Source organism: Neopsephotus bourkii, unplaced genomic scaffold (genome assembly GCF_033783945.1).
Source record: "Neopsephotus bourkii isolate Nb327-2 ecotype Australia unplaced genomic scaffold, CSIRO-AGI_Nbou_v1 NB_1792, whole genome shotgun sequence".
Classification (NCBI taxonomy): Eukaryota; Metazoa; Chordata; class Aves; order Psittaciformes; family Psittacidae; genus Neopsephotus; species Neopsephotus bourkii.
This window is the reverse complement of record NW_026902266.1, coordinates 12,574,738-12,602,671: the sequence shown is the minus strand read 5'-3', so window position 1 is coordinate 12,602,671 and position 27,934 is coordinate 12,574,738. Positions and strand designations below refer to the sequence as shown.

Below are 27,934 nucleotides of genomic sequence, written 5' to 3'. Positions count from 1 at the left end.
ATTAGATGTGATATCAGTATCTGATTTCAGTGGCAGTGCTTGTTCCAGACCAGGTTTAACCACTGTTCTGGTCACATTATTGTAGCCATAATATAGCCAGTAACAATCCCTAAATGGGAAGCAGTCATACACAGTAAACTTGAGTGGAATAGTGCTCCTGCTGAGATTCATTCAAGCATCCAGCAAGCAGAAAGTCAAGTGGAACGGTTAAGAATATATAGTTACAAATCTGTATTTGAAGATATCCAGAAGATTTAAACACCTTTCTGCTAAAAGGGTTCTAGGTATTGCCATGAAGAGGAGATGGATACATAGCAGCCTCTGTCCCCTTGCGTTGTTGTTTGTATGGCAGTTGGTAACTATTGGCAGTGCTTGGAAAGTCCCTGTTCTACTTTCAGCGTCTGTTTTAATGTTTGTTAGTATACGCACATACACACAGCTGGCTTTTATTGTCAGTTGTGAACTTTCTAATTTGGGAATTTTATAAGCTAAGAAAAGAAATTTTGGGCTTATTTTTTTTTAGTCCTGTCTTCTATTTCCACTTAAATTCATTAAACAGCTGGAAGAAGTGTTTACCTGGGAGAAGATACATTTTTTTTTCCCTCTTGTAATGTTAACACTTAGCTTTAGTAATCTCTACTCTGTTCTCAGAGGTAAGCATGTGAGTCTCTCCCATTGTTAGGGTAAGGGAAGGGCCATGTTAAATTCCTTTGTTGCAATGAATCTGTTGACATGAACATAGATCTATGGCTATCAGCTGCCTCTTAGTTACTCAGTGATGTGGATGAGCTCTTGCATCTGCTCTGAGTTCTCTGGGCTCCATACGGGCCATGGCTCCAACTGCAGAATCACAGCCCCAGGGAAATCATGCAGTATGGCATGGTTTAAGCCCAGCTGGTAACTCAGAAGCATGCAGCTGCTTGCTCTCCCCTCCCCTTTCTCCTCCCCTGGCTCTGGGGAGGAGAATTGAAAGAATGTAACTCCCCCAGGTTGAGATAAGAACAGTCTAGTAACTAAGGTATAACACAAATCACTGCTGCTACCAGTAACAATAATGATAAGGGAAATAACAAGGGAAGAGAATACAACCGCTCACCACCCGCCGATCGATACCCAGCCCGACCCGAGCAGTGATCTAGCCCTTCCACGTAACTGCCCCCAGTTCTACATCCTGGCCATGACAGGCTGTGGTATGGAATACCCCTTTGGCTAGTCTGGGTCAGGTGTCCTGTCTCTGCTTTCTCCTGGCTTCCCTTCCTCCCTGGCAGAGCATGAGACTCAGAAAGTCCTTGGTCAGAGTAAACATTACTGAGCAGCAGCTAAAAACATCGGTGTTATCAGTGCTGTTCCCAGGCTGAAAGTTAAAAACAGCACTGCACCAGCTGCTAAGAAGGAGAAAAATGACTGCAACTGCTGAACCCAGGCCACAGTGTTAGTGTGCTGCCCTGGAATCTGGGAGACCCAGGTTCTGTTCCCCCACCTTCTGCAGCTTCCAGTCTGACCTTGCAGATTCATGTGGCATCTCAGTTTGTCTCCCTGTCCTGCAGAGCGTTGTGAGACATTCTGCTGCTAGAATGGGGGCTCAGTGATACTTATAAGAAGATGCACCTTAGGACAGAAATGAGTACTGTCTTTGAACAGCATGCAATAAATAATAAAAGAAAAATAGAAGGGATTTACAGCGCTTACTATAAATACATTACTACAAAGGAATAGTTCTAACAAAAATAACAGATGTAATATTTCTGTCTCCAATATCCCCCTCCTCTATAACATGGTGTTCACCTGTAACAGTTTCCAAAAGATGATTTGTATTGTTCTTCCCATACTATTGGGATTTTTTAAGATGCAGCAGTGTTTCTACTTAATGAGGGAAGGGTGGTATTCCACTTTCATGGCTGAGATTAGAACTATGCGTCATTTAGAAAGAAAACAAAATGAACCCAACTAGCGTACCTGTCTATCTGGTTGCTCAAGGAATAGCTGCTGGCACGGGTCTCTTCTGCAAAGCCTGTTTTGTGCTGGGAGGTGTGCTAGTTTAGGGATTACTATTTTGAAGTGCCTTGTTTGCGGGTACATGGTTCTCATGCTGGCAGTTCCCAGGACCTTACAACCTACAAGAGGATTCAGTGAAGTGTCCACCTGATCTCTTTCCATACATAGATGTGATGTTTGTGAGGGGACCTGAGAACAGATCAAAGCAGCTCCCATCAAACGCTTTGAGAGCAATGTGTGCTCCCCACTCCTTTGTACTAGTTGCTCCTGGGCAATTGAAAAAGTGTGCGTTTGTGCGTAGGGACTGAGAGGGGAAATGTATGTTTTTCTCCAGCTTTACTGTGGGAGAGGGTTGCTGTTCATGTGCTAAAGAAATCTTTAGCTTGTAGCAAAAGGTGTGAGCTGGAATGAATTGTTGTAGGCCTCATTTATCTTAATAGACCTCGGGAGGTCTGACAGCACTTTGGATTTTTGTATGCAAGGGATGTGACTGTTCATTATCATGTGAAAGTTCATTACAATGTCTGGCCTTACATGTGGATAGCCTGAACTTCTGAGATTAGATTATGCATCTCTACCAACAATACAAGTTAGATATAGTAATGACAGAAAAGGACTATGCTGCTTTTTTGTTTCTGAGGTCTGTCCAAGTCAATTCCTTGCATTACATCGGTAATTTCCCTTGGGTGGTTTAGCTATTACCAGATAACTTGAGGTTATTAAATACGTGTGCACAGCAGGCCCTCCTTATCTGTTTGTACATTGTTGCCCTCTGTTGCAGACATTCTGTATACACACGTGCATTACAAATGACATGCCTCTATCTGGTTATAAATATTTTCCATTTGGAATTATCTGCTTCTGCTACAAAGACGAGAGGTGATCACTTGAGCATGGAAGATAAGGGGCCAAAGTAATGGAAAATAAAAATTATGAAGCTCTGAGCTGCATATGAAATAAGTGACAATCCAGTGTACAAGCCTATTAGATAAAGTGCTGCAAACAGTTCTCCTTATACGCCTAGCTGCTGACATGAATTGAAGTCATTACATGAATTCAGGTTGTATGCGTACAGAGTGACTGAGGGGGAGGAGGGTTTTGGGTTTTATTTATTTATTTTTTTTCAGCAAACCTGCTATAACAGGCTTTATTATTTACCAGAAAGAAAGTTAGCTATGTTAATACATTTTGTTTTTCTGAAGGCTGTGAAATTGTTATTGGAAGAGTGGAAAAGCTGCTCTTCCTGTTCCTAAGACTTCAGGCCACAAATAATCAGATAAAGAAGATGGAAAAGCCTTGGTTTAATTGGTTTGTGTGAATTCTGTCCTTTTTTCAGCTTACTTGCTTTTCATGCAGAAGGAAGGTGTAAGATGCTCCTGATACGGCAGTAGCTCTCATGGTGTACTGACTTTTTGTGCTTGGCCAGTTGTCTGCTCTGCCTTGGTGCAAAGCAGTGGATTCCATTCTGACCCTACTGCACAGGGTGTTCAGGAAGGCCCTGGGATCCTTGCCAGGAGCAAACTGACCAGTGGACGCTTGGACTCGAAGTGGGCAGTAGCTCTGCTGTATTTCTGCAGCTGCTGTAATGATTTTCCTGTAAAAGTGTCCTTTATGTTCCCAGAAAATATCCAGCGTGGTTCTTTACCTGGGGACCAGTGTGCCTTCCAGGCAGCTCAATGAACACACAAAGCTAGAGCATAGAAGTAATGAATTGGCATGATTTTGCCCCTTTCATTTAATGTGTCAATCCACAATTTTTGACACAGGGAGGACAACTGTTACATTAAACCCCATTCTGTATTGAAGAATAATTTCTTTCCCTTCACAGTGAAAAAAGACATATTTGTGCCAAGTGCTAAGATTGAAGAGGGACATGGTAATTCCTGGCCTTTGACGTGGAAATAGATATTTCCCTGAAGGTAAAAGCACAAGGCTTGCAGAGATGGCAGTAACATCCAGTGTACATTCTACTGCACCAAGTCAGCAGGGGTTTTTAGACTTTACAAAATGCATAGTTACAAGTTTAGTTAGTTATTTTTCACTTTAGCTCCACTGGTAAAATTCAAGCTAAGAAGAGTGTTTAAAAGTCAGTAAAATGCATCTGTCTCAGCAAAGAGTAAGTGTCGGACTTGACAAGTACAATTGTTTTGAGAGACGTGAGGACTCCTGTAAGCACAGAGAATGGGAGTACATTAAAGCATGAAAGTTATTGAAAGTGAGGCTTAATTGACTGTTCTTTAAGCTACATCACTATGAACAGAAGGCAGTAATTTATTATTTATGACAACGCTGTTTGTGTCAATAACCTTAAAATTTGAAGTCTGAGGACAGATTCATAGCTGCTGTAAGACACTGGAGTAAGGGGCTAAGGCACCTTTTATCATTGAGCAACTAGCCCGATAACTTCCCAGTTTAGGGTTAGGGTAGAGGCATAGAAAGCGTAGGCCACTTAGATGTGATGAGATGAAGAGCATGGTGGTTTTCCCTCTGAGAAACTCCCTGGGGCATATGAGAGAAATCTGTTGCTTATTATCTGGCTTGCTGCAACCCCTTCAAAGAAGAGGCAGTACTGTGGTCCACATTGCCCTCTGAGATAGGACTGGCCACTCACACAAGCCAAACAAGCTGCAGTACTCTAAGGAGAAGAATTGCCAGGGCCAATGTCAAGTTACTGTTCTCTCAGACCATATCCTGAAAGGGAGATGGCTTGTGAAGGGATTCTTATGACCTGAATGATTCCTTCACATATGATCTCTGTAGCTGTGGGATGACTGTTATCTTCTGAATCCTTATGCCCCCTGCTTCCCTCCTGCCCTGCTTCTGCCACTTCCTAAGACCACAAAGTCACATGAATTATTTAGGACTGCTTCGTCATGATGAATAGGGCAATTTGACAAAATATTTGTAAGGTTGTTTAAAAACAATCTCTTAGAAATATTATAACTTAATTATGTTAATATTAAACATAATTAGGGCACATTAATTATGCTTTCTACATTTCCGAGGAGAGTTGCGTTGTGCTTTCCAGACACCTGTACCATATAGAGACAGGTGGTGGAGTGCAACATAGACAAGTGCCAGATCACCATGCTCCTGTTCCTTATATGGCTGTTCTTTTTCTGCAATTGCAGACACTCATTCAGCTCAGTCAAATTGAGTCCTTATTTGAGAGCTTCTGCGCTCAAAGGGAAACACATCTATCTTTATAAGCCTGTTTGTTTCCATAATTAGAAATTGAATCAACAGTGTATTGAAGATGAAACATTTGCTCATTCCCTTTCTTCTCCCTATGGTGGCATAAAGCAGCAAAGCACAATAACTAATGAAAAAGACTGTTTATTATTCAAGGCAACATATCTGAAGTGGGAAAAAACAGAGCATGGGTTAAAAATGCATTGCTGAAGACCGTCAGTGCCGTCACAAACTGTATGATCAGTTCTAGGGGGAGAATCCCATTATTCAGTCCAGCTGGGCAGGATGCTCTAAAACTGTCAGAGACAATTGACTCAGATTTCTCATGCAAAACTCAGGAAAATGTGGAATACGTGGAAAAAAAATAATTTAAACTCTCCTGCTTAGGGCATCTTTAATATTCTTCCCAAAATAGTGACTTTTTAAGCTTCATTCACATGTCTGCTGTATCTTGTGGCTGACTGAAAATGGTGTCTTTTTTAGTAGACTTATCTTTTCTTCTGGGAGAGTCTGCCCAATAGGTTTTGTAAGACAAAGGGTGTGCAGAACACTCTGCTCAGCACTCTGCCTGTGCAAAACAAGGCTAATCTGTTTTAAATAAGAAAGGCCAGAAAATGCCTGACTGCAAAATACTTAGTTGTCACTGCTTGTGGGCCAGTATTGAGGATTAGTTAAAATGCAGCACATTCCTCTGCCTCTTGAGGCAGATGCTGAAGCCCAGCAATGGATTCCTCTATAGTGACTGACCATGGGTAAGCCTCCAAGGTTCCCTTGAGACTCTCAGGCCATTCACAGTATTTCCATAAAGCTGCAGCGTAATCAGAAAATTAGAAGTGTGTACTGCCTAGTAAATGTCACAGCTATAATGTGCATCTGAAGTCATGCTGGTGGCAAGCCAAGATTTGGGTTCGATTCCATTTCCACCTATTTCCACCTAGCTGTGAAAAAGATTTTGTGTTTACTCAAGCTTATAAAGTCAGTCCACATTAGGAAAATTATATGACATGAGTAAGAGTAGCCTGCTTGCTAAAAATGAAGATGACTGAGGGAACAATGACTCTATCAAGGGTACTGATTTTCAAGTCCTTGATTAGAGCCTGCTTTCCTTTTATGTATTTTGTACTTGGTGATGATGCTGCATTGTTGTGGCAAATAAAGCTTCCTGCTATTGCAAAGCTAATGAACAGCCATTTAACAGAGAACAAAGCTTTGATCTTCATTTTCTGATAGTCACCCTCCACAGTGTTTCATTTTGGCAATAGAGAGCTGTTTTGCACTATTTTCAGGGTGGGCACAATTTCAGTAACATAAATTCTTTCGAATCTATAACGCTGTTAGCTAGTAGTTGGGTTGATAGTTTTGTGCTTGCTACAAATCTCTGTGTTAGGGGAAGAACAATAAGAACACGGGCTTTGCACAAGCATCATAGAAAACCTGAGTATGATTTTTTTTTTCACTTCATAGAAGAAACAAAAAGTATATTGATCAATACTCAGCAAATCTAATACAAAGTAGAATAGTGCTCTGTGCTATGTGTAAGTGCGTTGTGTTGCTTATTCAAGGTGATACAATCATAGACAAACAATTTGAATAGATATTGTAGAAAATTCTAGGGATATATTGAGTCCATTCCTAAAGTATAGCTGCAGTTTAAGTACTGTGATGGGCATGGTCATCAGATTATTTCTTTGAAACTCTTGTTCTTTATGAAAAACTGTAAGTATCAACACTTTGGTATTCTCTCTCTTCTGTGCTGAGACTTCATTTACTCAAAGGTATGTGGCATGCATGCACAGGCCTGCAGTGCTAGTGGAACCAGCTGCAAGAGCATCATGCCTGGTGGTCTGTATAGAGGGGTGAATCTAAGGAATCTCTGTACTGACCATCTTGTCCTTTCCTCCATATCTTCAAAGAAGTAGGTCCACTAAGGTCAAACAGGTTCTAACAATCTTTAGATTAGAAGACCAACAGCTCTGTTCCCCTTTGTCAGCCTAAGAGTGGACATACCACCTCTTTTCCAAGGATTAACATTTCATGTGGCCAGTAAAGTGTGCTTGCTTTTAATTCCCTGTTGCATTAACCATTCCAGTGTGTGTTGCCCTGATCTGTTCGAGTTGCCCAGTTCCCAGAGTGGTTGGCTTATCATGGGTTCAGTGCAGAAATACAGCCCTGGCACGTAGCTAGGAGCAGATTGCACTGCTAATGCCAGCAAAACAATAGAAGATAAAGTCTCATTGATTTGATTTAAAAGAAAAACACTGCTGTGTTCTATTGGGAAGCAGTCTAAGGCCAGGCAGTGTGACAGGGGTTGTACCCCCTCCCAGACTGCTTACTGCTGGGTGTTGCTCCTTCCTCCACTGTACTCCAGTGCCATCCCTTGTCTGCTGCAGCTCCCCCACAGCTCAGTGCCCCCAGGCACTAGGTACTGTCAAAATGCAGAGAAAAAGAAAAATGCTGTTCTCTAAAGATTAAAGTCTAAATAGACTGAAAAGAAGAAGTAAGTGTGATGATCCTATTTCACAGAAATGGGGAATTGATTATGGAGAAGCTGAAGATTTCACAGAACAGACTAGGCAGCACTGAGCTTTTAATGCAGATTTGATGATATCCAGTTTAGCATTGTAACCACAGGAGCATTACTGTGCATCACAGCAAAGAAAGTTTTTGGATTTATGGAGAGATTTGGAAGCAAGGCAACTTAATAGCACCAAGGGAATTCTGAGTGGTGCCATAACATGTAATACAACAATGCTAATAAGGAATAGTGGTGAACAGTGTTTTCAGTTAATACTGCTGGTGAACAGCCTATTTCAGCTCTCCAAATTGGATTTTCTCATGCAATGGTCTTTAACCCAGAGATATGATAGCTGTTGATTTAAAAGTTACCAGACTTTAATAAGGAATGGTTCTCCTCCAGTACTTTACCAGTCTTTGTTCTGCTATACAAAGAGCAGAATTCATGGAACTTTTAGTAGACAGAAAAAAGAGTTGTCAAAGTTGTAAAGAAAAATAGAAAATGGATAAATAATTAATTTTATTCATACTTTTTCCTTGAAATATTGGCAAAGAAAGTTCATGGTCAATAGCTGAGCATATTTTTCTGGAAATATATTATAGTAATCTTGTTTGTTGCTACAGTAACATAATATGCACTTATGAAGCTGTGGTACTTTATGATTGTGTGCTTTATTTCATGGTATGTTAATATTGAACAGTCGCAGGATTCTGATGTTAATCATGTAGGCTAAGTAGTTACACCTGGAATTTCTTATTACTATATAATTTATATATAAATTATGGTTTCAGAATTCTCAGTAGTTAAATCAAAAAGGACCACGTGTGAAGACTTCTATTTTGCTGAAAGAACGAATTTTTACATCTTGTCTTGCTGGTACTGCTTAGTGACGTGTAATTCTTTCCTTTCCATAGAAGAACTCAAGGAGAAACTAAAGAAGTATGTTGATGAAGTGAATGCCCGTAAGCCTGGTTTCATCAAGGTTGTTCGACACAGCAAACAAGAGGGGCTGATTCGATCTCGAGTTAGTGGATGGAGAGTAGCCACAGCACCTGTAGTTGCTCTCTTTGATGCCCATGTGGAATTCAATGTAGGATGGTATGTCCCTCCTTGAATCTTTCTGACCAGTTTTCCTAGCGCTGTTCATAGATTACTAGCTGGCATTTCTCTTGCATGTAGAGGGTGAGTTAGCATTCTGTTCATTTTAATGAAGATTCAGACACAATCATGGACATAAGCACGAAAAATGTATTTGGGCTGCATAACATAATCTAGACCAGTTTTATAGTGTGAGTTATCTGCTGGTCTAATTACAATGGATGTAAAATATATTTGAAAACTCCATGTTAAAAATCTCCTCCTATAATGTAGCCCTTTGCCCATGAGGGCAAATTAATCTTCTTTTAATTAAAAATGTTATGTTTCTTTTATGTTCCACAGCGTAAACAAAGAAGTGTTGTTCTGGCACTAAGGTTGCTGCTCTGTGCAAAAGTAACACATAACTAAAACATCTAGTTTAACTTGTCCAGTCTGGATTTAGTATCTCTGTTGCTCCTTGACTAACAAAGATGGTAAAAAGGCAGGAGCTTCTCTCCCTCGGGTACATCTATTATTAACTGTGATCTTGATGTCGTTGGTAATATTGAGAGCCTGAAGTTACCATCATTTGGTATAAATGCTTTATGATATGCAGATAATAATTTCTTCTATTCATCAGCTAACATCAAGGTTAATAATAGGGCTTCCTAGATAAAATATTGCAGGGTGTTATTTTTGGGCAGATCCTGCACTGTTGAACCTCAATCTCAAAGCCGAGGGAGCTCTGAATGGCTAATAGCTATGGACTTTGCTGCTTCTGAAATACACAGCTGCTGTTTCTTTGGGCGGTTGGACTAGATGACCTTTAAAGGTCCCTTCCAGCCCAAAGTATTCTGTGATGACAATCAGTGCTATACTTCTAATTATGTAACCTTAACATTCTTTTTCCCTTTTTTAGGGCTGAACCAGTGCTCACTAGGATCAAAGAAAACAGAAAAAGAGTAATTTCTCCATCATTTGATAATATTAAGTATGATAATTTTGAAATAGAGGAGTATCCCCTCTCAGCACAGGGGTTTGACTGGGAGCTGTGGTGCCGATACTTGAACCCTCCTAAGTCATGGTGGAAACTGGAAAACACAACTGCTCCAATAAGGTAACGTGCAACTGTGACCTAGATTAGAGTGTCACTGGCAATGCTCATTTAGATACAACAGATGGAGAGTGGTCTCAGCTATGTAATAGGTTTTACTGACTCTAACTTAAATTAGTTAAATGTCCTTGAGCTGTCCTCTTGAGCTTTTGTCTTTGGCTCCTTCAGTCATTTAGAAAACTTCTGTTTGCAGTAGACCTTTTTAAATATGTTCCCTTGTTATTTGCATGGGGCAAAACACATAGCCTAACTAAAATGGTAGACTTGAATGCTCAGCAGCACTGCTTTCTCCAAATGTCTTGTCTGCTAATGTACTGGTAATGGGCCAGAAACATAATTTTCCTTACAATGCGTTATATAAACAGAACTGATCTGACAGTTGTATTCTTTATAATACTGTCACATAGTTTTATAGCTGTGTTATATCCTAGGACTTAATGCTGGTCCACTGATAGTGTGTGAGCAAAGACTGTATTAGATCCTTGTTTTGGTACAGTCTAGCTCTGTAATTTCTTACGATTTTGAGTACTGTTAGGTTGGTACAGAACAATGTCCTTATCTCAGGGAGGAGAGTTAAGTGCTTCTGAATTTTTAGTAGCTCTGCTGAGATTCCAGGACTTTCTTCTGCCTATACATTCATACCAAGGAGAGGTCACTGGTACCTATACTCCAGCTCTGCAGAAAGCAAGTGTGAAGACTGCTTTCACCAGCTGCAAGGCAGAACCTTAAACAGCAGTGACAGCATAAAGGGGTCACCACTACCAGTCAGTTTCCATGCAGTCAGTGTAAGGGATATCTTTCATCCAGTAGTTCTGACTTTTCAGGCAGGTAGCTTTTTTCTGAAGTTTAAACACTCAGTACTACACTGACCCATGTGCTGGTTGTTAAAACAGGACCTAGAATTGGAAAGTAAGAGAGAAAATTTCACAGGTTTGCCACAGATGTATGTAAAAAGTGGTGGCAATTTCCACATCGTTAGAAATTATCAGTGTTAATGAACTCTGTCAACATTATGAAAATGCTTCAAATATTCTACTAAGTCCTGGAGAGGTAAACCTTCTGTATTAATTATGGTGACTTTTTAAACTAAAGTTTTTAACTCATATGAAAGATCATATCTACTTTTCTGTTTTACCCCAAAACTCTGTTCTATGTGAGGACTGTGGAGTGTCCTTTATGAAAACTGGATGTTGAGGTTTGTTCACTACCCCTTTCCCTGGTGCCTTTTATTCAGTGTAACACACTGCATGTGTGTGCTGGATAATTAAAAAACCCCACAAAAGCTACATGTATCAATAGTTGGCTTCTATCATACTTCCAGAATGCTTCTAGAATTATAACAAAGGGAAGCAGGTACTATGAAAAATACTTTAAAAAAACCCACCAAAAGCAATAGTACTTTGTCATAAAGGAAGCATAATTTTCGAAACTACAGTAACTGCTGTTTTCTTCATTAATAAATACATCAGAAATAGTCTTTCATTGCTATAAAGTGGTTACTATAGCACTTCAGATTACTAGCACAATGTTTGAAAAGTCCTTGATTAGAGTAAGCATTACTTGGCAACAACTGTAAGCATCAGTGTGTTATCAGCACTGTTCTTAGACTAAAATTGAAAACACAGCACTGCACCAGCTACAAGGAAGGAGAAAAAATAACTGTTACAGCTGAACCCAGGACACATAAATGTATAGATTTCTCTAGAATTGTATAGTCTGTGATTAAGACATCCTATAGTTGTAGCTTGAATGTTCCTAGTAAAGGCAGGATAATTTTCCCTGTATTGCTAATTAATATTCTGTTGTTATCAGAGTTCCTGATACCAGCATAATAATCAGAGAATATATCTTTGTCATTGTGGATTATAAGGTAGGAGAAAAATGCAAAAGCTGAATGACTCTATTCTCCTCCCCTGCATCTCATAACAGTAAAATTGTACTTTCTGTGCCTGAGCTCTTACTCTTACCTTCTGAAGATTGGCTCGGCATAGTAAAAGTTGGTTAATTCAGGTCATAGCATGAATAGAGCTTACTGATTTGGCAAAGATGTATGACTTGTTTAAATTTGGTTAAGGACAATGGACTAATATTACAGTATGATTGTAAGGGCAGACATTTCTTCATTCTGTATTACAGAACGTTATCTGTATGTTCCTACTCAAGAAATTATCTTCTTTTACATAAACTTACAGACACAGGTTTTCTTAGCTGGAGATTAACCTGACTTCTGTGCATCGTTGGGTATCCTTGTTAATTATCACAGACAAGAAACCTGAGGACTTAGCAGGAACAAAAACTAGAATGGCTGGTGCCTCAGAAACAAAGCTGGGGCTCCTGCATCTAGTATTGCTAGAACTAAAATCCTACCCATTCTGGTGAATATGTATATCCAGTAATTTTGGGTTTGTTTTCCTGTAATGGTGCCTATTTCCCCATAGGATCAAGAACATTAGGAAACAAAGCTGAATAAATCTGTTTGAGAAACACTGCCCTATGAATCCATCTTAACACACCCTTTAAATATAATTATGTCTGAATAATAAAATTGTTTGTATTTTGTCTGCTAATTTTGTTTGCTGGTGGTTTATTTTTCCAGAAGTCCTGCATTGATTGGATGCTTCATAGTAGATAGAGAATACTTCCAAGAGATTGGCTTGCTGGACGAAGGCATGGAAGTATACGGAGGAGAGAACGTAGAGCTGGGGATCAGGGTAAGGAACATAACCAAACAACACTGGTGGCTTACGCTTAAAATACAGCTTGCTTCTCACTGCAGGGGAAAAAACAGTCAAAAATGTATGAATTATGGCATAAAAAGATGCAGAGGGATCCACAGCTTTGCTACAAATTGTATTTGGTTGGAGGGGAGGGGTGCAAAAAAAAAGAAAAGCTAAAGAACTATCTGGAACAAGCATAGAAATACAGAACTTGTTATTATTCTTTCATTCAAGTAACAGTGTTAGAGTTCTGTAGAGTTGATACCTGAACTTTTTTGCTTACTTGTGATCCCAGACTCTGTAAGGGTGATAGTTTCTCACAAGCTTAATGGAAAAGGCCTTTCTAGGTTACTCATTTAAAATAGGAGAATCGCTATGGAGCAAACTGGAATATATAGGAATTTATGCTGCCTTTCCTCTGGAGTGGAATTAAGTTATTCATAAAATGCGTAAGTGCACATACTTTCTTTTTCCATCATATATTCATCTGTTCATCATTATGTGGTGTTGTGAATGATCTGTGTACTTCTTTCTGTATCTCTTCACAGTTAAATACCGTTCTGAAAATACAGCACTGTTCTGTTTGAGAATCTTTCAGGTTTTTGATACAGGAGAAATCCCTAGACACATAGGTGGTCATGAAAAATGCTGTGATCTGTGATTATAAAATAAATCCTGAACTCTGCTATGAAATCATAGTGGAAGCTTGTGTTTTGTGCTTTTTCATTGCTAGAATACAAGCACGCTGTTGCACAATAGCAACAACAACAACAAAAGAAAAAAATACAGAATTCTCTGCTGACCTGTGAGATGTAACAAAAAATACTAATTTATACTTCTGGTTTCCTGGAATTCTTGTTCTCCCACATGTCAGAGATAAAGTGATATTGCAGCAAGATGGGGAGGGAGAAATTCAAGGCTGCTTTTTTTAGTAACACCATCCTCCTCTCTGGGAGGGCCAGATAGTTCCCTGCTGTTCCCAAAACCTGATTTTGCAGCTCAGTGTTGCGTTGAGTTGAAAATTAGTGTCACTTTGATTTTTCGTTTCTCTATTCAGCTGACAAAACCATTGCCTCCTTGTGAGTATGAGGAGTCTTACCTAGTTTTGTGTCATGATGTATATTATGTGCAGTTTCCTATACTTAGCCTTGCAGAAGTTGACTGGGAAGAGTACTTTGATAGACAAGACCAGAGAGACACAAATCTCTGTGTAACTGAAACTTTGGAGTAGACTGGATCACTGGAATTAGGTCCAACACTGCTGTGATTTCCTTATGTTTTTTTGTCTGTCTCCAGGGAAGCAGTGCCTGGTCTACATAAAATACTTTTGTCTGTAACAGATTGTAGTGTGCAAGGTAGCATAATGTCTGCTGCCTCATCTGACTTTATCCTGGCTTGGATCTGTGTCCCTGGCTATATCAAAACAAATTATGGAGCTACAATGAACAGTTTTCTCAGTAGTTTATTACCAGCTCTTCTCAATTCTCAGTATATCCCAGATAATACCAGGATGAATATAAATGCACAGTGCAATGGGAAGCACAGTATTATTTCTACAGATGTTAGTTTGAATAGCAAACTCCTTCCATCAGCTGCCTTCTTCGGGCACACACCTGGGGCTAAACACCGTGTCTTGGTAAAATACAAGTTCCTGCTTCAAATGTGCTTTCATATTTTCGTCAGCAGCCATGTCATTCAGGTGCAGCCTAAGCACTTGTCCTAGAGATGCAGCTCTCAGGGGCTGCCTTTCATTTGCTTTAGCTAGGGCTACATAGAAAATTGTAATCAGCACGTGATTTCAGGCCAGATGGTCTGTCTCTGCTGCTGAACTATGTTTTCACCTCTGCAGCACTGAACAGTCATCTATAGATTACTTGTGTTGCTTTCAGCTGCGAGGCCTACAATGGATCACTTAATATTGTTCTACAAAACCTACATTATAATGACAATGTTAGTACAATACATAATGTTTCCATGACTACTGATTTCTCACTTTTTTCATCTTTCATAGTCATTTTCCTTTTTCAGGAAGTCTCTAGCTTCATCTAGCTCTTAATCAGGGACTGTAGTGATAGGACAAGGGGTTTCGGGTTCAGACTTAAACAGGGGAAGTTCAGGTTAGGTAGTAGGAAGAAGTTCTTTAAAAGATGAGGGTGGTGAGGCACTGGAACAAGTTGTCCAAAAATGTGGTAAGTGCCCCATCCCTGGCAGTGTTCAAAGCCAGGTTGGATGGGCCTTGAAGCAATGTAGTTTAGTAGAAGCTGTCCCTGCCTGTGGCAGGGAGGTTGGAACTCGATGATTTTAAGGTCCTTTCCAACCCAAATTATTCTATGATTTTATGATTCTGTGATTCTTCTGCTGTCTGATATGCATTTCGTATAGGGGTGGAGAAGCAGACACTGTGTGCCCAAACTGGCCTGGTATTGAGGCTCGCCAGGAAGTAGGATGTTGTGTATCATATTCTCTAATATGATGGTGTTGATATCTAGTGAAATTTCCTGATTTTTTTTCATGGCTTGAATTTCTGAGCCCATTCTTTGCAGTATTTAGGCACTGGAAGTCAGTTCTTTCATTGGGAAATTTTATGCATAAGCATGTAAGACAAACATCTGAAGGAATAGGAAAGGTTACCTTAAATAGAAACAGCAGCAAGAGCTAGGATCATTTGACCTACCTGTTTATCCTAAGTACACTAAGTAGAGCATGGTCCTGTGTCCATAGATTATTAAGTTTGTTCCAGAGGATGTAATCTACTGTGAGCCAAACTTGCAGTAGTAGTAGACCAGCTGCAGTATGATGTGATTACAGGACTAAGTAAATCGCTATCTCTGTGCCTGTGGACAGAGCCAAACCCTTGTTCTCCATTTGCTTTCTTAGCAGCTGCATCTTCAGTGATGGGAGATAAGATTCAGTCTCAAATCTGAGATGCTTCTGAGAAGCAAATTCTACCTATTTAGGATTTCTTTTTGCTCTAAAGAAGATACCAGTACCGTATCTTCTGAAATCCTGAAATGGCTTGTTTTCAGCTGAACTGATGGGAATTAGACCCTGACAAAATGGAGACTTTTCCCACTATCATCTCCCAGGAGGTATTTTGTCATCTCATCATCTGGACAAATATCTAGTTATTTGTGCTAGATGAGTGCAAGAAAATCCCCAACTGTTGGAAACTGTATCTGAAGCATCCACTGTCAGTAAACCATAACAAGCCACAGAGAACACATGTCTGATTGGAGGATTATTCTCTTGACTCTGATGAATTAGTTTCTCTATTCAGCTCTATTTGTCACTAATCTGGTGTATTATTTAGCTTCTAAGATTTCTACCCTTGTCTGTGGTTTTGTAGTAGCATTTGTAAAATATTAAACACATATTATTAAATAAATATTAATAGAGTTCTGGTGCCTTGAGCTAGAAGCTGACAGATGAGTTCAAAATATTAATGCATTTCGAATCTTAGAAGCAATGCTGTATTTTTACCTCAAGCAAGTGTTTTCTTGCAAAGCTATTTATTTGCCCCGTAAGAGGGTTGATGCAAGACTTGACAGCATCATTTCTAGCAGGTCAGTCACTTTATCTGGGATTTTTGAAAGATTCATTTGCTGTGCCCCAGAATCATATTCTTGAATTCATGTTAGGATGAGTAATGCTTCTTTTTGGTTTATGTTCAATCATTCCCAGTTGAATGGACTTAAGTGTGCTTTTAAGGGGCCAGACTGCATTTGGAGGGCAAACTGGAATCACATTGCTTATTCAAGAGACCAAATAGGAACTGTATTGGTAATTGCCTTATGGCAATAACAGAATGAGAGTGTAAGGCTGGTGTTTCTCACTGTTACTTGAGCTCTGCTTCTGGGCTGTGCTTGCACAACCGGTACTTGTGGTTACAGAAGCCCCTACAAACCTATTGCAATCAATTAGATCATGCACTAGATGGCTCAAGTATAGTTTTCAGTGGGCTTCTTAAAGGTCTGTTCCAATTCCTAGTGAAGTCAGCAGATTTTCTATCAAGAGCAAGCCTGTAACAATTTTGTCTGTTAAAGCAGCCTACATGTTTGATAAAGCTTCCAAATACCTGTCACAAGGAAATTGTTTGTACCCCTTTTAAGGATGCCTGGATAAATACTCAGTGATTTGCCTCTGGTCACAGGCTAAGTTGTCAAGGGACATACAAGGGAATGTACGCTCAGGCTTAGGCTTAGAGTAATTATGTATGTCACAAAGATTTTGTGTTGCAGATGAATTCATGTTCCCAGGGATATAATGGCTCTGTTAAATGTGTAAGAGGAAATTTTTTTAGAAGGTAATAGTTCTTTAAGGGAAAAGGAATGGATCTTGCTCCCACTAAGCAATATATCAAGGCTTAACATCAGCTGACCCAGGAGGAAAATTGCATTTATATTTCAAACTGAGTGTGGCACACTACTTTTATACAGTATATTGCCATAGTGAAATTAGTTGTATTTACAATAAAATAAGATATAATAAATATCTTTGGTTCATTTCTTATTAGTCCAGCAGTTTGTCGATGGGATTTATGTGAAGCAGATGCTTTTACTGTTGGTGAAGAACTAGAGGCACGTACTGTGTGAACAGAGATGAAGAAATAAGTTATTTGACCAGAAAATTGTTCCAGTGTTCTTCAGGGTCTTGTCCATCACGATGGAGTCCCTCTGTTGCAGGGCAAGATGTGAAGTCACGCCTCTCCCTCATCTGTTTGGATTTTTTTTAATCCAAGGGGTCACTTTGGTTTCCTTGGGTTTGGTTTTGGGTTTTTTTGAGATGGGGGTAATCGGGGATGGGGATTTTTGTTTGTTTGTTTTTGAGGGGTTTTTTTGAAGGTGCTTCTGGCCCTATGTTTTTTTCCCCTTTTTTAACTTCCCCCCACCCCAACTTCTGGAATCGTGACTCTTCATTGCAGGCAAGTTAAACCAGTCTCTCATATGATGCATAGAAGCCCATTGCTGGCTTACAGGTCCAGTCATTTCCAATCCAAAGTGTATCCCAGTTGTTTTGCACCTGTATCTCTTTCTTAAAACACACCCTTGCAAGAGTGTTCTTTTTGATATTTATGAGCAAGTGAAGATACTTACATTTGGCCCAAAGTCTCTGTATTGATCTGAAAACTTTTTGGAGTTTTTCCTTTTTCCCTAGAAGTTTTCAGCAATTTTAGCTCTCAGTGTTTCTAATACATGCCATGAATTATATGACACTATAAATATATTACATGTAAGTAGATGTCTGTTTTTATTAAGGAAAGCCTTTGCACAGTTGTCCTGGTTTTGGCTGGGATAGAGTTAATTTTCTTTTCAGTAGCTGGTATAGTGCTGTGTGTTGGATTTAGGACAAGAATAATGTAGGTAACACATCAGTGTTTTAGTTGTTGCTAGCAGTGTTCGCACTAAGTCAAGGGTTTTTTTATCTCTTAACCCACCTGGGTTGCAGAAGAAGCAGGGAGGGGACACCGCCAGGACAGCTGACCCCAGCTGACCTAAGGCATATCCCACACGATATAGAATCATGCTCTGCATAAAACCTAAAGGGAAAGCTGGCCAGGCTACTGCTCAGGAGCTGGCTGGCCATCAGTCAGTGGGGCGGTGGGCCATTGCAGTGTGCATCTCTTGTTTTGTGTATTCCAATTACTCTATCATTATTGTTGTTATTTTCCCTTCCTTTTCTATTCTATTCTAAACTGTCTTAACCTCAACCCATGAATTTCTCAGTTCTCTTCCCCACCCCACTGGGAAGGGCAGGCAGTAAATGGCTGTGTGGTGTTTAGCTGCCTGCCAGGTTAAACCATGACAGCAGCATACAGGCTAGGGTGCAGTCTCACAACACAGAGGCTAAACAGCTATGCTGTCCTACATTTTCTTCTTCATGCCATCCTCTTGTTCTCACTCTTGCAGCACACTCTGGCTTTGCCAGCATAGTTGTCTGAAGGCTGCCCTGTACCCATTGTCTCTCAATACCTCCAGGAGTAAACATTCATATCGTGGTTTTTTTAAACTGCAAGGTTAATTTTAATGTTAATCAGTTTGTGATTTACCATGCTGCCTCGTAAACTCCTGTGTTAGGAGAACTGAGAGCCAGCTGTGCCAAAGAGTAGAAATGACTGGGAGGGAACAAAGACAGTGAAGGTTTTTTTTTCACTGAGCTATTGTATAATGGAACTGTTTGCACAGGGTGAGCTGTGTTATGTGTCATGTGTGCATAGCATCCCTTTTTGTCTTTGCTGCTGGGTCCCCTTTCATGGCACTCCACTGAGCAATATAGATCTTCCCTAAATTCCCTTCAGAAAAATGAATCTAGACATCCCCCATTCTTGCACTTCCAGCTACTGTCACTTGCTGTGGTCTTAAAGCCATGGTTTTGACTTGTTTTTAGTAAGTAGGCCATAACCCTTCCCAGTAAGGAATGATTTGTTGTATGGAAAAGAATCCTTATTGTATGATCACAAGCACCGTTCAGCAGTTATTAAATTGATGATGTGCTAAGGAAGGGCTGAGAAGTACAAAAATAAATATATTCTTAGTTGCTATTTTAGATGACATTTAAATAGTGCTTTTTAAGATGCTGATTTCTCTTTATTTTTATCCATTTTGTGAATAATGAAGAGGTGATTTGTATACTGAACTCTGGAAGAAATGTTGTAAAGATTGATCAAATGTTACTTCTTACAAGATGCAGCCAATGCTTATCACAGCCCATGATAAAAACCAAGATAAAAATAGTTCCTTGGCACTGCAAGTATGGTGTAAGTACTTGCCTAGTACCTTGTGTAACCAGTAGTGTCTTTTCAGTGAGATTAATGTTGTTTTGGAAAGTACCTCACTGTGTTAACAACCTGAATCCCCAAATGACACAGACTAACTCTCTGTTTACAGGGTCAGAATGCCAACAGGAAAAAAAAACAAACCAGACTCTGCTGAGAACAAAATAAGGAATTGTCATGCCTCCAAACAGGTGCCAGTCATGACATCAACGTAAACTGGCTTTCTGTGACTTGTTCTGTATTTGTATCAAAACTTGCAGTGAAATAGTTGGGTTTTTTGCCTTAATTTTGTGTGTGAATGCCTCAGCAGGTAACCTGCAGCTACAGCATGTGTAATTATACATACAGCCAGCATTAACCAGTGGTTTTGCTCTTTCTGGGGAGAGAACATTTTATTAGCTGCTCCCATGGGAAAGCAAATGATTGATAACAGCACCAGCTAATGTGGCATCACTATACCCTACAAAGAAGGAGAATGAGGCACTTAGGGATTTCTCACAGATGCTTTTTCATTGGTTGTGCCATGTGGTTGCATATTACCAAATGAGCATCAATATAGACATCTTGATGTTTTATGAGAGGAAATTGTGTATAGTGGCATGGAAAGAAAACAGTTTAAGTCAATGCACACAAATCAGCAGACTGAGGTGAGATGCAGATTAATTAGTGCATTATTATATCTTTCTACACTTTCAAGTCACAGTATACTGGCAATGCCACTGTAGATTCTTGTATTACAATTCTTCATGGCTTAGTCTGTGAAAATTCCATATTTGTTTTAACATGTGTCATGGTTTGACCCCAGCTGGCAACTAAGCCCTACAGAGCTGCTCACTCACTCCCCTCTGGGTGGGATGGGGGAGAGAATTGGAAGGGTAAAAGTGAGAAAACTTGTGAGATAAAGACATTTTAATAGGTAAAGCAAAAGCTGCACACACAAGCAAAGCAAAACTAGGAATTCATTCACAACCTCCCATGATCAGGCAGCTGTTCAGCTGTCTCTAGGACAGCAGGGCTACATCACATGTAATGTGTTTCTCTCCTGGGGAGAGAAATGCCCTCACTCCCAATGCCCCCACCTTTCTTCTTCTTCCTCAGCTTTATATGCTGAGCATGATGCCATATGGTGTGAAGTACCCCTTGGGTCAGCTGGGGTCAGCTGTTCTGGCTGTGTCCCCTCCCAGTCCTTGTGCACTGTCAGCCTGCTCGCTGGTGGGGTGGGGTGAGGAGCAGAAAAGGCCTTGGCTCTGTGCAAACACTGTTCAGCAGTAAGGAAAATATGTCTGTGTTGTCAGCGCTGTTTCCAGCACAAATCCAGTCTAGTTTGGAGAGAAGGAGTCTGAGGGAAAAGGAATCTCTCTACTTATGGCTTCCTGAGGAGGGGAAGTGGAGAGCAAGAGTGCTGATCTCTTCTCCCTGTATCCAGTGATAGGACGCATGGGAGTGCTTCAAAGCTGCATCAGGGGACAGCCATCAAACCCTGGAACAGGCTTCCTAGAGAGCTGGTTGATGCCCCAGGCCTGCCAGTGTTTAATAAGAGGCGTTTGCACAATGGCCTAGTATCAAGCTTTAGGTTTTGGTCAGCCCTGAATTGGTCAGGCAGTTGGACTAGATGATCTTCCAACTGAAAATACCATAGTCTAGTGTAGTCTATTCTTCGCTTGGTATTCTGGTACTTCAGGATCAAGTCTTGAGAATTAGTGCAAGATTCACAAGTCTGATCAAGCTGAAAGTACAGGTGTGGTAAAGGAGAGAAAGACGAAAACATAAAAGATGGACAGTGCAGTAAGTTGCTTCATTAATACTAAACCAGTGATGGTCCAATTATTGAGCTTGCTGCTTTTTTGCCTTTTAAGATGAAAAATGATTTATTTTACTTCCTATTCATGACTTAAACTTGGCAATGTAGTGATATATGTGTTGTTTATTTGCTGTGCTTAGCTGTGAGATACACATTTGAAAGAAAACTGAATGAAGCCATATGTGCTCAGTGACCCTCAAAGTATGTTATCTCCTGATAGCACAAGGCATATAGTAGTTGCTGCAATTGTAAACCAGCAACACATGTGTAATTTAACAATATGTTGTAAAAGTTTTGCAGCTCATGAAGTTATGTGCAAAATAAATCCCTACAGAACAACACAATTTAAAAAGTACATAATGAAGCAATTAACTAAAAGAGGAAGGATACTACTGACAATTTAATATGGGAAGAATCTTTGCATGTGTTACACTTTGAATTAGAGTGTTTTATAAAGGCACAATTAATGTAAAGTGATGCCTATGAGGCAATTAATGATGACTTCAGAAGTAATATTTAAGGAATAATTTACGTTTTAAAAATTGAGAGCTGCTCTAGTTAAAGCCTTTTATTTCCTTTTAAATAGTCTTTTAGATTGTGTGTGGGGGTGTTTTTGTAGGTTGCTTACAGTTTCACACTATTATCAGCTCGGTTATGGAAAAAGCTATTCTTGCACACAAATAGGTTTACCTGAAAGTATGTCAGGCTTGAATACTGATAAGTACAATAGGATTCAGAAACCTTACAGGGCATCAGTAAACCAAATCATTTTAAAAATCTCTCTCTAGCCTCTGCCGTCTCTGTGGATTATGTTCTGAGCTGTGACCATAGGCAGACTTCTCTTGAAATTAAGTTGCACCCTCTGCAGGGGTACATGCCAATGGCACTGTTCCCTTTTCCAGCCCTTTCAGCATCTGGAAGCAAGGAATACACTGGAATCATACTTTCTCTCTGTCCACCTATATTTTAATTTTTCTAATTCTGAGTTTATGTGACTTAGGCTAGGACTCTGTGTTTAATTCTACTGTTTGGGGAGACTTCCTCAATTAGACAAAGCTATTTGAGACCAGTGGAATAAGCAAAGCTGTGCATGGCTGCTTGCTGAATTTGGGGAAAGTTAGCCAAATCCATCAGTGCTTGTCACTACTGCAGTTATTTAGTGAAGATCGTCTGACTTTAGTGGAGATATGACCTAATTAAAGGTTAATGTATTTCATCCAGTGAGTAGATTTCTAGGTTTAGAGAGACAGATACCCAAATGTATATGACAATCCAAAGTCTTTCCAAAACCCACTGAGCGCTGTTGGAAACATGAACATTGATTTCAGTGATCTTTGTATCTCACCGTTCTCTCCTTTCTGCAGTCACCTGTCAAGATAGCAAAATAAAGATGCAAGCCCAAAATGATCACAGACTTAGCTCATGGCATTGAATAAAAATAGGTTTTTCATACGTGTCTGTAAAGCAGGAAACTTGTTATTGGTTATCAGTAAACTATTAGTGGTAATGCCAAAGGTTAAAGATTCACAAACATTTATGTATTAAATTGTTCCCCCAGATATATTTTAAAGATATTGGTGACTGTTTGTTTGTATCCTCAGTAGTAATTCACACTGACTTTTTATCTTCAGGGCATCTTTAATGAGTTGTTCTAATTTTGTCACTTGCAGACTTCACAGAAGCTAGAAATGGCTTCAGCTTTTTGAGAAATCACTTAAAAATTAAACAGTTTTGTTTGCAGTACAAATGAAATGATGGTTTCAAACAAGGTCACATCAGTTCATGGAGAAACTGCATGATCTGTGTAAGTTTAATGAATGCAGTACATGGTAATAAACTGCTCAGCACCATGTAGGGTTTATTTTATTAGATTAAGCTTCCACAACATGAAACGAAGACTCGGTGATTAACAAGATAAAAAGAAACCTTTTTAATGAAGAAGTGTTGTGTCATTTTATAATGAAGTATAAATTAAATATTCGAGAGAGGATCAGCTTCAGAGTTGTAATTGATTGAAATATGCAAATTCAAGTATGTTTAAATGCAATTGAAAAGGTTTTACTAAAGGATGTGGATTTAAAAATAAAACTAGCAAAAATTGAGACTTTTCTAGTGAAACAGATTTTCCAGATGTGAATGGAATTTGCTCCCAAAAAAATTTTAAGCAGATTGACTTAGACATTTCTAAGGCTGAGCGAGTCCCTGCTGCACACTGAAAGCTGTGCGGATGGTATCACCCCTGCCCTCATTTTGGTGGAAGGAGTGAGGAATGATAGCATGTGGGATCAGGTTTTACACCTTTGCAAAATGTTTAAAGAAGCTATTTGGTGTGTTACTGCTTCTGTAGCTGCCTCACTTGTGCCATCCCACTGGACTGGCCAGACCTTGGGTCCTTTACTCCTTTAACAAAGTGGCAGTTACAGCTGATCTGTTGTGCCACCACCTGTGCTCCCTCTGCAGTTTTACACATCCGCTGCTTTCCTGGTTCTTCCAACACAGAGAATATGTTTTCTATTTGCTCTGTGGAGCTAATTTAACCTTGGCGAGCATAAAGTCACACAGATGTAGGGCCACATTTACAGCTTATGTGCAAATCTACCTTCAGTAAATTAACAGTAAGAAGCACTTAGAGCTTGTACAAGCTCCCCACATAAGCCGTAACAACCGAAGATTTAAAAGGGAGATTCCTCACATCTTTTTCTTTTTCCCAAATAGATTCTCTGTATTCATTTAATGTTCCTATCATCTCCCACTTGCTTTGCTTAGTTTAGTCAGAGGCTTTGCTGATTTTAGTCTTTCAGTGTTGTGTCAGAGGCCACCTTGGTACCACTACTGTCCCGTTAAACCTTACATTTTTTTTATGGAACTTTACTACCTTTTGCTAGTGGTGAAGGAACCCATTCAGGAAGAGGAAGCCCTCTAAGCCCTTCCTGGGGCTATACCAAATATGCAAACCTCCTCAGGAAATCCAAGAATAAAGAGCCCTTTCTTAAGGTTCTCTTGGTAGGAGCATTGAAAATACACTGAAGTGGATTCTGAGAGTTCTTTGGAACGGAAACTCTAGTTGGTGTCATCTTTTTCCAAGAGACTGCTTTTGCAAAGCAAGCCACTGAGACCAGAACCTCGAGAAATTCCCCAAAGAAAAGCAAACTTTCTTCATTACTGAGGCTCCAGCAATCATGCTAATGCTCCCAAAGATACGCAGTCACTCACATTTGAAACTTTCCACAGTCTTTGCCTGGAGATAACTTCTGAGACCCACTGGTATGGTTTTGCAGTTGGTGCTTTTACAGAAAGAAATGTTAATTGCTATTTATTATATCACAGTGACAGATGGTTATGTTACTTTTGACAAGTTTGTATGTATCTTTAGGGATCTGACAGGAAATTGAGACTATTGCTAGCAATTTCCACCTCTTTCCACCCCACTTTCCATCTACCACAGGTAAAATATCTTCACAGGCAACAGAAAAAAGGTGGTGTATTTCCTTGTAACCATAGTTTGGGAAATTTCTCAAGATTTTTCCTTGCACGAGCAGTTTTGGCATTAAGTATTGCTGATTGCAGCAACAGTATGCCCAGAGATGCAACGTTTTACTTCAAACCATTCCGTGTGGTTAAGAAAAGTCTTTGAAGCTCTTTTACCTTTAGAATTCCTGCTGAAATCGTGGGTGATAACTTGGAAAAGCTTCACTGATTTTAAATCTTTGTATTTATTTATAGCCATCACATAAAATAACAGTGCTAGAGGACAAGAAAGGTGCTATTCAGTTTGGCTGAATCCTGAGTAAAGATCACTAATGACAGAAAAAATATAGCTGTGGAATTCACAAGGGAAACTTGAAATTGTGAAGAACTGACACCTCAATTGCTATTCCTATTTTTTAAATATTAAAGACAATGTAAAGACCATTTTAAAATGCTTCACAACTTTGCTTCGAGTTGTCGTGGTTTAGGTCCAGTCAGTAATTCAGAACCACGTAGTCGCTTGCTCACTCCCCCCTTTCCTCCCCCCCTCTCCCAGAGGGATGGGGAGGAGAACTGAAAGAATGTAACTCCCACAGGTTGAGATAAGAACAGTCCAGTAACTAAGGTATAACACAAACCACTACTGCTACCACCAATAATAATAATGATAAGGGAAATAACAAGGGAAGAGAATACAACCCCTCACCACCTGCCGATCGATACCCAGCCCAACCAAGCAGTGATCTAGCCCTTCCGCATAACTGCTCCCAGTTCTACATCCTGGCCATGACGTGCTGTGGTATGGAATACCTCTTTGGTCAGTTTGAGTCAGGTGTCCTGTCTCTGCTTCCTCCTGGCTTCCCCTCCTCCCTTGCAGAGCATGAGACTCAGAAAGTCCTTGGTCAGAGTAAACATTACTGAGCAACAACTAAGAGCATTGGTGCTATCAGCACTGTTCCCAGACTGAAAGTCAAAAACATAGCACTGCACCAGCTACTAAGCAGGAAAATGACTGCTACTGCTGAACCCAGGATGGAAGTTCTCTCTTTAAGAAAATGTATTTATTAGTATTAAAATATTAGTTAAAAAATCCCAAAAATTGTCTTTGACACAAAGTTGATGGTTTAGAGTAATTGAATCTGTTCTGTACGCATTTGATGTGAGACTTATACCTTTTCAAGGTGTCTTGAAAACTCATCCAGTCATCCACAGTGGCTCCAACACAATGGTAGAAGCACCATGGATTTGTTTACATGAGTAGAGGAGATGGGGGTAGCTAGGAGTGGTCAGGGACAAGTGGTAAGTTGGTCTGAGAATGAAAGAAGTAAAGAATGGATGAATGTTCTTACCTAGCTGCAAGAAATTACCTTATTTCAAATAAGGGAAGGATGGAAAAACCCTAACACTTTCTGTAGCAGTCAGTTAATCATGTTACATTGTTTAGTATTTATATACTGTATGACTAGCAAAGCCCTTCATTCCTAGGCTGGAGATTTTGCACGTTTTGTGGCATCAGGAATCCAGAATCCCTTGAGATTGTAGGAGAGTTTCATACCATAAGAAAATCCCATTTTAATGCCTTCCTAAATTTTCTTTCTTTGCAATGGGACTCCCCAGGTGCAGTGAAATTTTTGGAGAAAGAGCTTTCTCACCATACTGTAATCCCACTGTCAAGGAACGCTTGTGGGAGTGAAAGGTACTGTGGCTTGTCCTAGATGTGACCAGCTGAGAATGTCTGGATTGTGCTGTCTGCCCTTACAAAGTATTGCATCTACTTTCACTCCGCAAGTGCTTTGCAGGACTTCACAGCCTACATCTATGGTTGTGCTGCTTGTTTAGTACTGTAGCTAAAGCTCTGCACACACTGTATTCCCGTATTTTCAGATCACATGTGTTTCTCATGTCTTCCTCTTTAAAAAGTCATTGATTAAAGGACTTCTATTCATCTTGATATATGGAAACTGGTAGTATATATCTCTAGTCCAGTTCTGGTGCGTCGTAATCATGTGTTCATGGATTGCAGGAGATTTTTGCTTAGAAATAATATTTAGATTTGAAGTTGTTTAATACAACCCACTAGTACTGTCAGCATCTGTATTGACAGGTCTCTCTTAGCATTAAGTTCTTAAGTGAATCAATGATTCTGCAGAGTAATTAATTCGTCTTTGGAAGTAAAACAAAGACTGACAGTGTCTGAGAGAAGGGAATGGCCACCAAATTTGATTAATTGGTGTTTATTCAGGTAGTGGGTACTTGTTATTTACAAACTACATTATAGACTTTGAAAATACGTATGAATTCATTATAAAGTCAAATTATATTTGACTGATTACTGAATCAGTTAAAATTATGGATGAGTCCGCTCTTTAGATTTTCACATCCTAGAAATTTACTTGGAAATTCAGCTTATTATAGACTGTGAATTTTTGGCTCGGCTTGTTGTCAAGATGGCATTCATACCTAACTCAGAAAATCCCACAGAAGATTTGGTGTTCACATGTTGGACTTGGTTTGAGACCATCTCTAGTGGGGACTGCCTAGCAAAGGCTAGGCAGAATAAGCAGAACATGTGGCATGGGAATTGTCTTGTCCTACTCTAAGTTATGACAATTTCTACATCTTCCATGTCTGTTTTGATACTAATTTAAGCTGCATACAGTGAATAACTCTGCAACAATTTATGGCTGGATGTCAAATGCTGTACTGAGAAGTGGCTCAGACTGAAAGCAGGCATTATGTTAGCAAAGCCTGATGATACTTCACATTTAATCTTTTTTAGGTAATGTATCTGAAGCATTTAAAATTTAATGTTTGACAAAGTATTATTTTTTTATTAGATCACTAAACTGGATTGTCCATTGTGATATTTAGACAGAGCACAAATATTATTTCCAGATTATTCTTCTGCCAGATCAGTTGCCTGTGTGTTTTTAAATATTTATGATCAACTCAGATTTTGCCCTGTTGCTGGTAATGGTTATGTTTATTTACTCTTACTGTTTTCCAAGTTCTGGCCATAGAGACATGCTGAAGTCTTTTCAGCTCACTTCTTGACAGTAGGGTAGGTGCATGGGGTAGCTCATCTTTGAGAGAGCTCAGAAAACCAAGGCTGTCTCTTCTTCCAGCATATGCTGAATGCAATTAGGCACCAGTTCAGAAAAGGCTTTGTAAACATTATGAATCCATGCCACATTTTCTGGTCTCAGGAGCTGCCAAATGTCTAAATGTTGTATTCAAGCCAGATGTCTAAATATATGAAATGAATGAGTGAACAAAGTGTCTC

The 27,934-nt window shown here is 39.7% G+C and overlaps 1 protein-coding gene across 6 annotated transcripts in view; it reads left to right on the top strand.

Moving 5' to 3' along the window:
* GALNT18 (polypeptide N-acetylgalactosaminyltransferase 18) overlaps nucleotides 1–27,934 on the top strand; it is a 238,368-nt gene that overhangs the window by 149,308 nt on the left and 61,126 nt on the right. For all 6 annotated transcript variants that reach the window (XM_061380458.1, XM_061380455.1, XM_061380457.1 and 3 more), the window contains 3 exons: nucleotides 8,617–8,800; nucleotides 9,699–9,896; nucleotides 12,490–12,604. In XM_061380458.1, coding sequence (XP_061236442.1) covers nucleotides 8,617–8,800; nucleotides 9,699–9,896; nucleotides 12,490–12,604 — 497 coding nt within the window. The remainder of the gene's footprint in view (nucleotides 1–8,616; nucleotides 8,801–9,698; nucleotides 9,897–12,489; nucleotides 12,605–27,934) is intronic.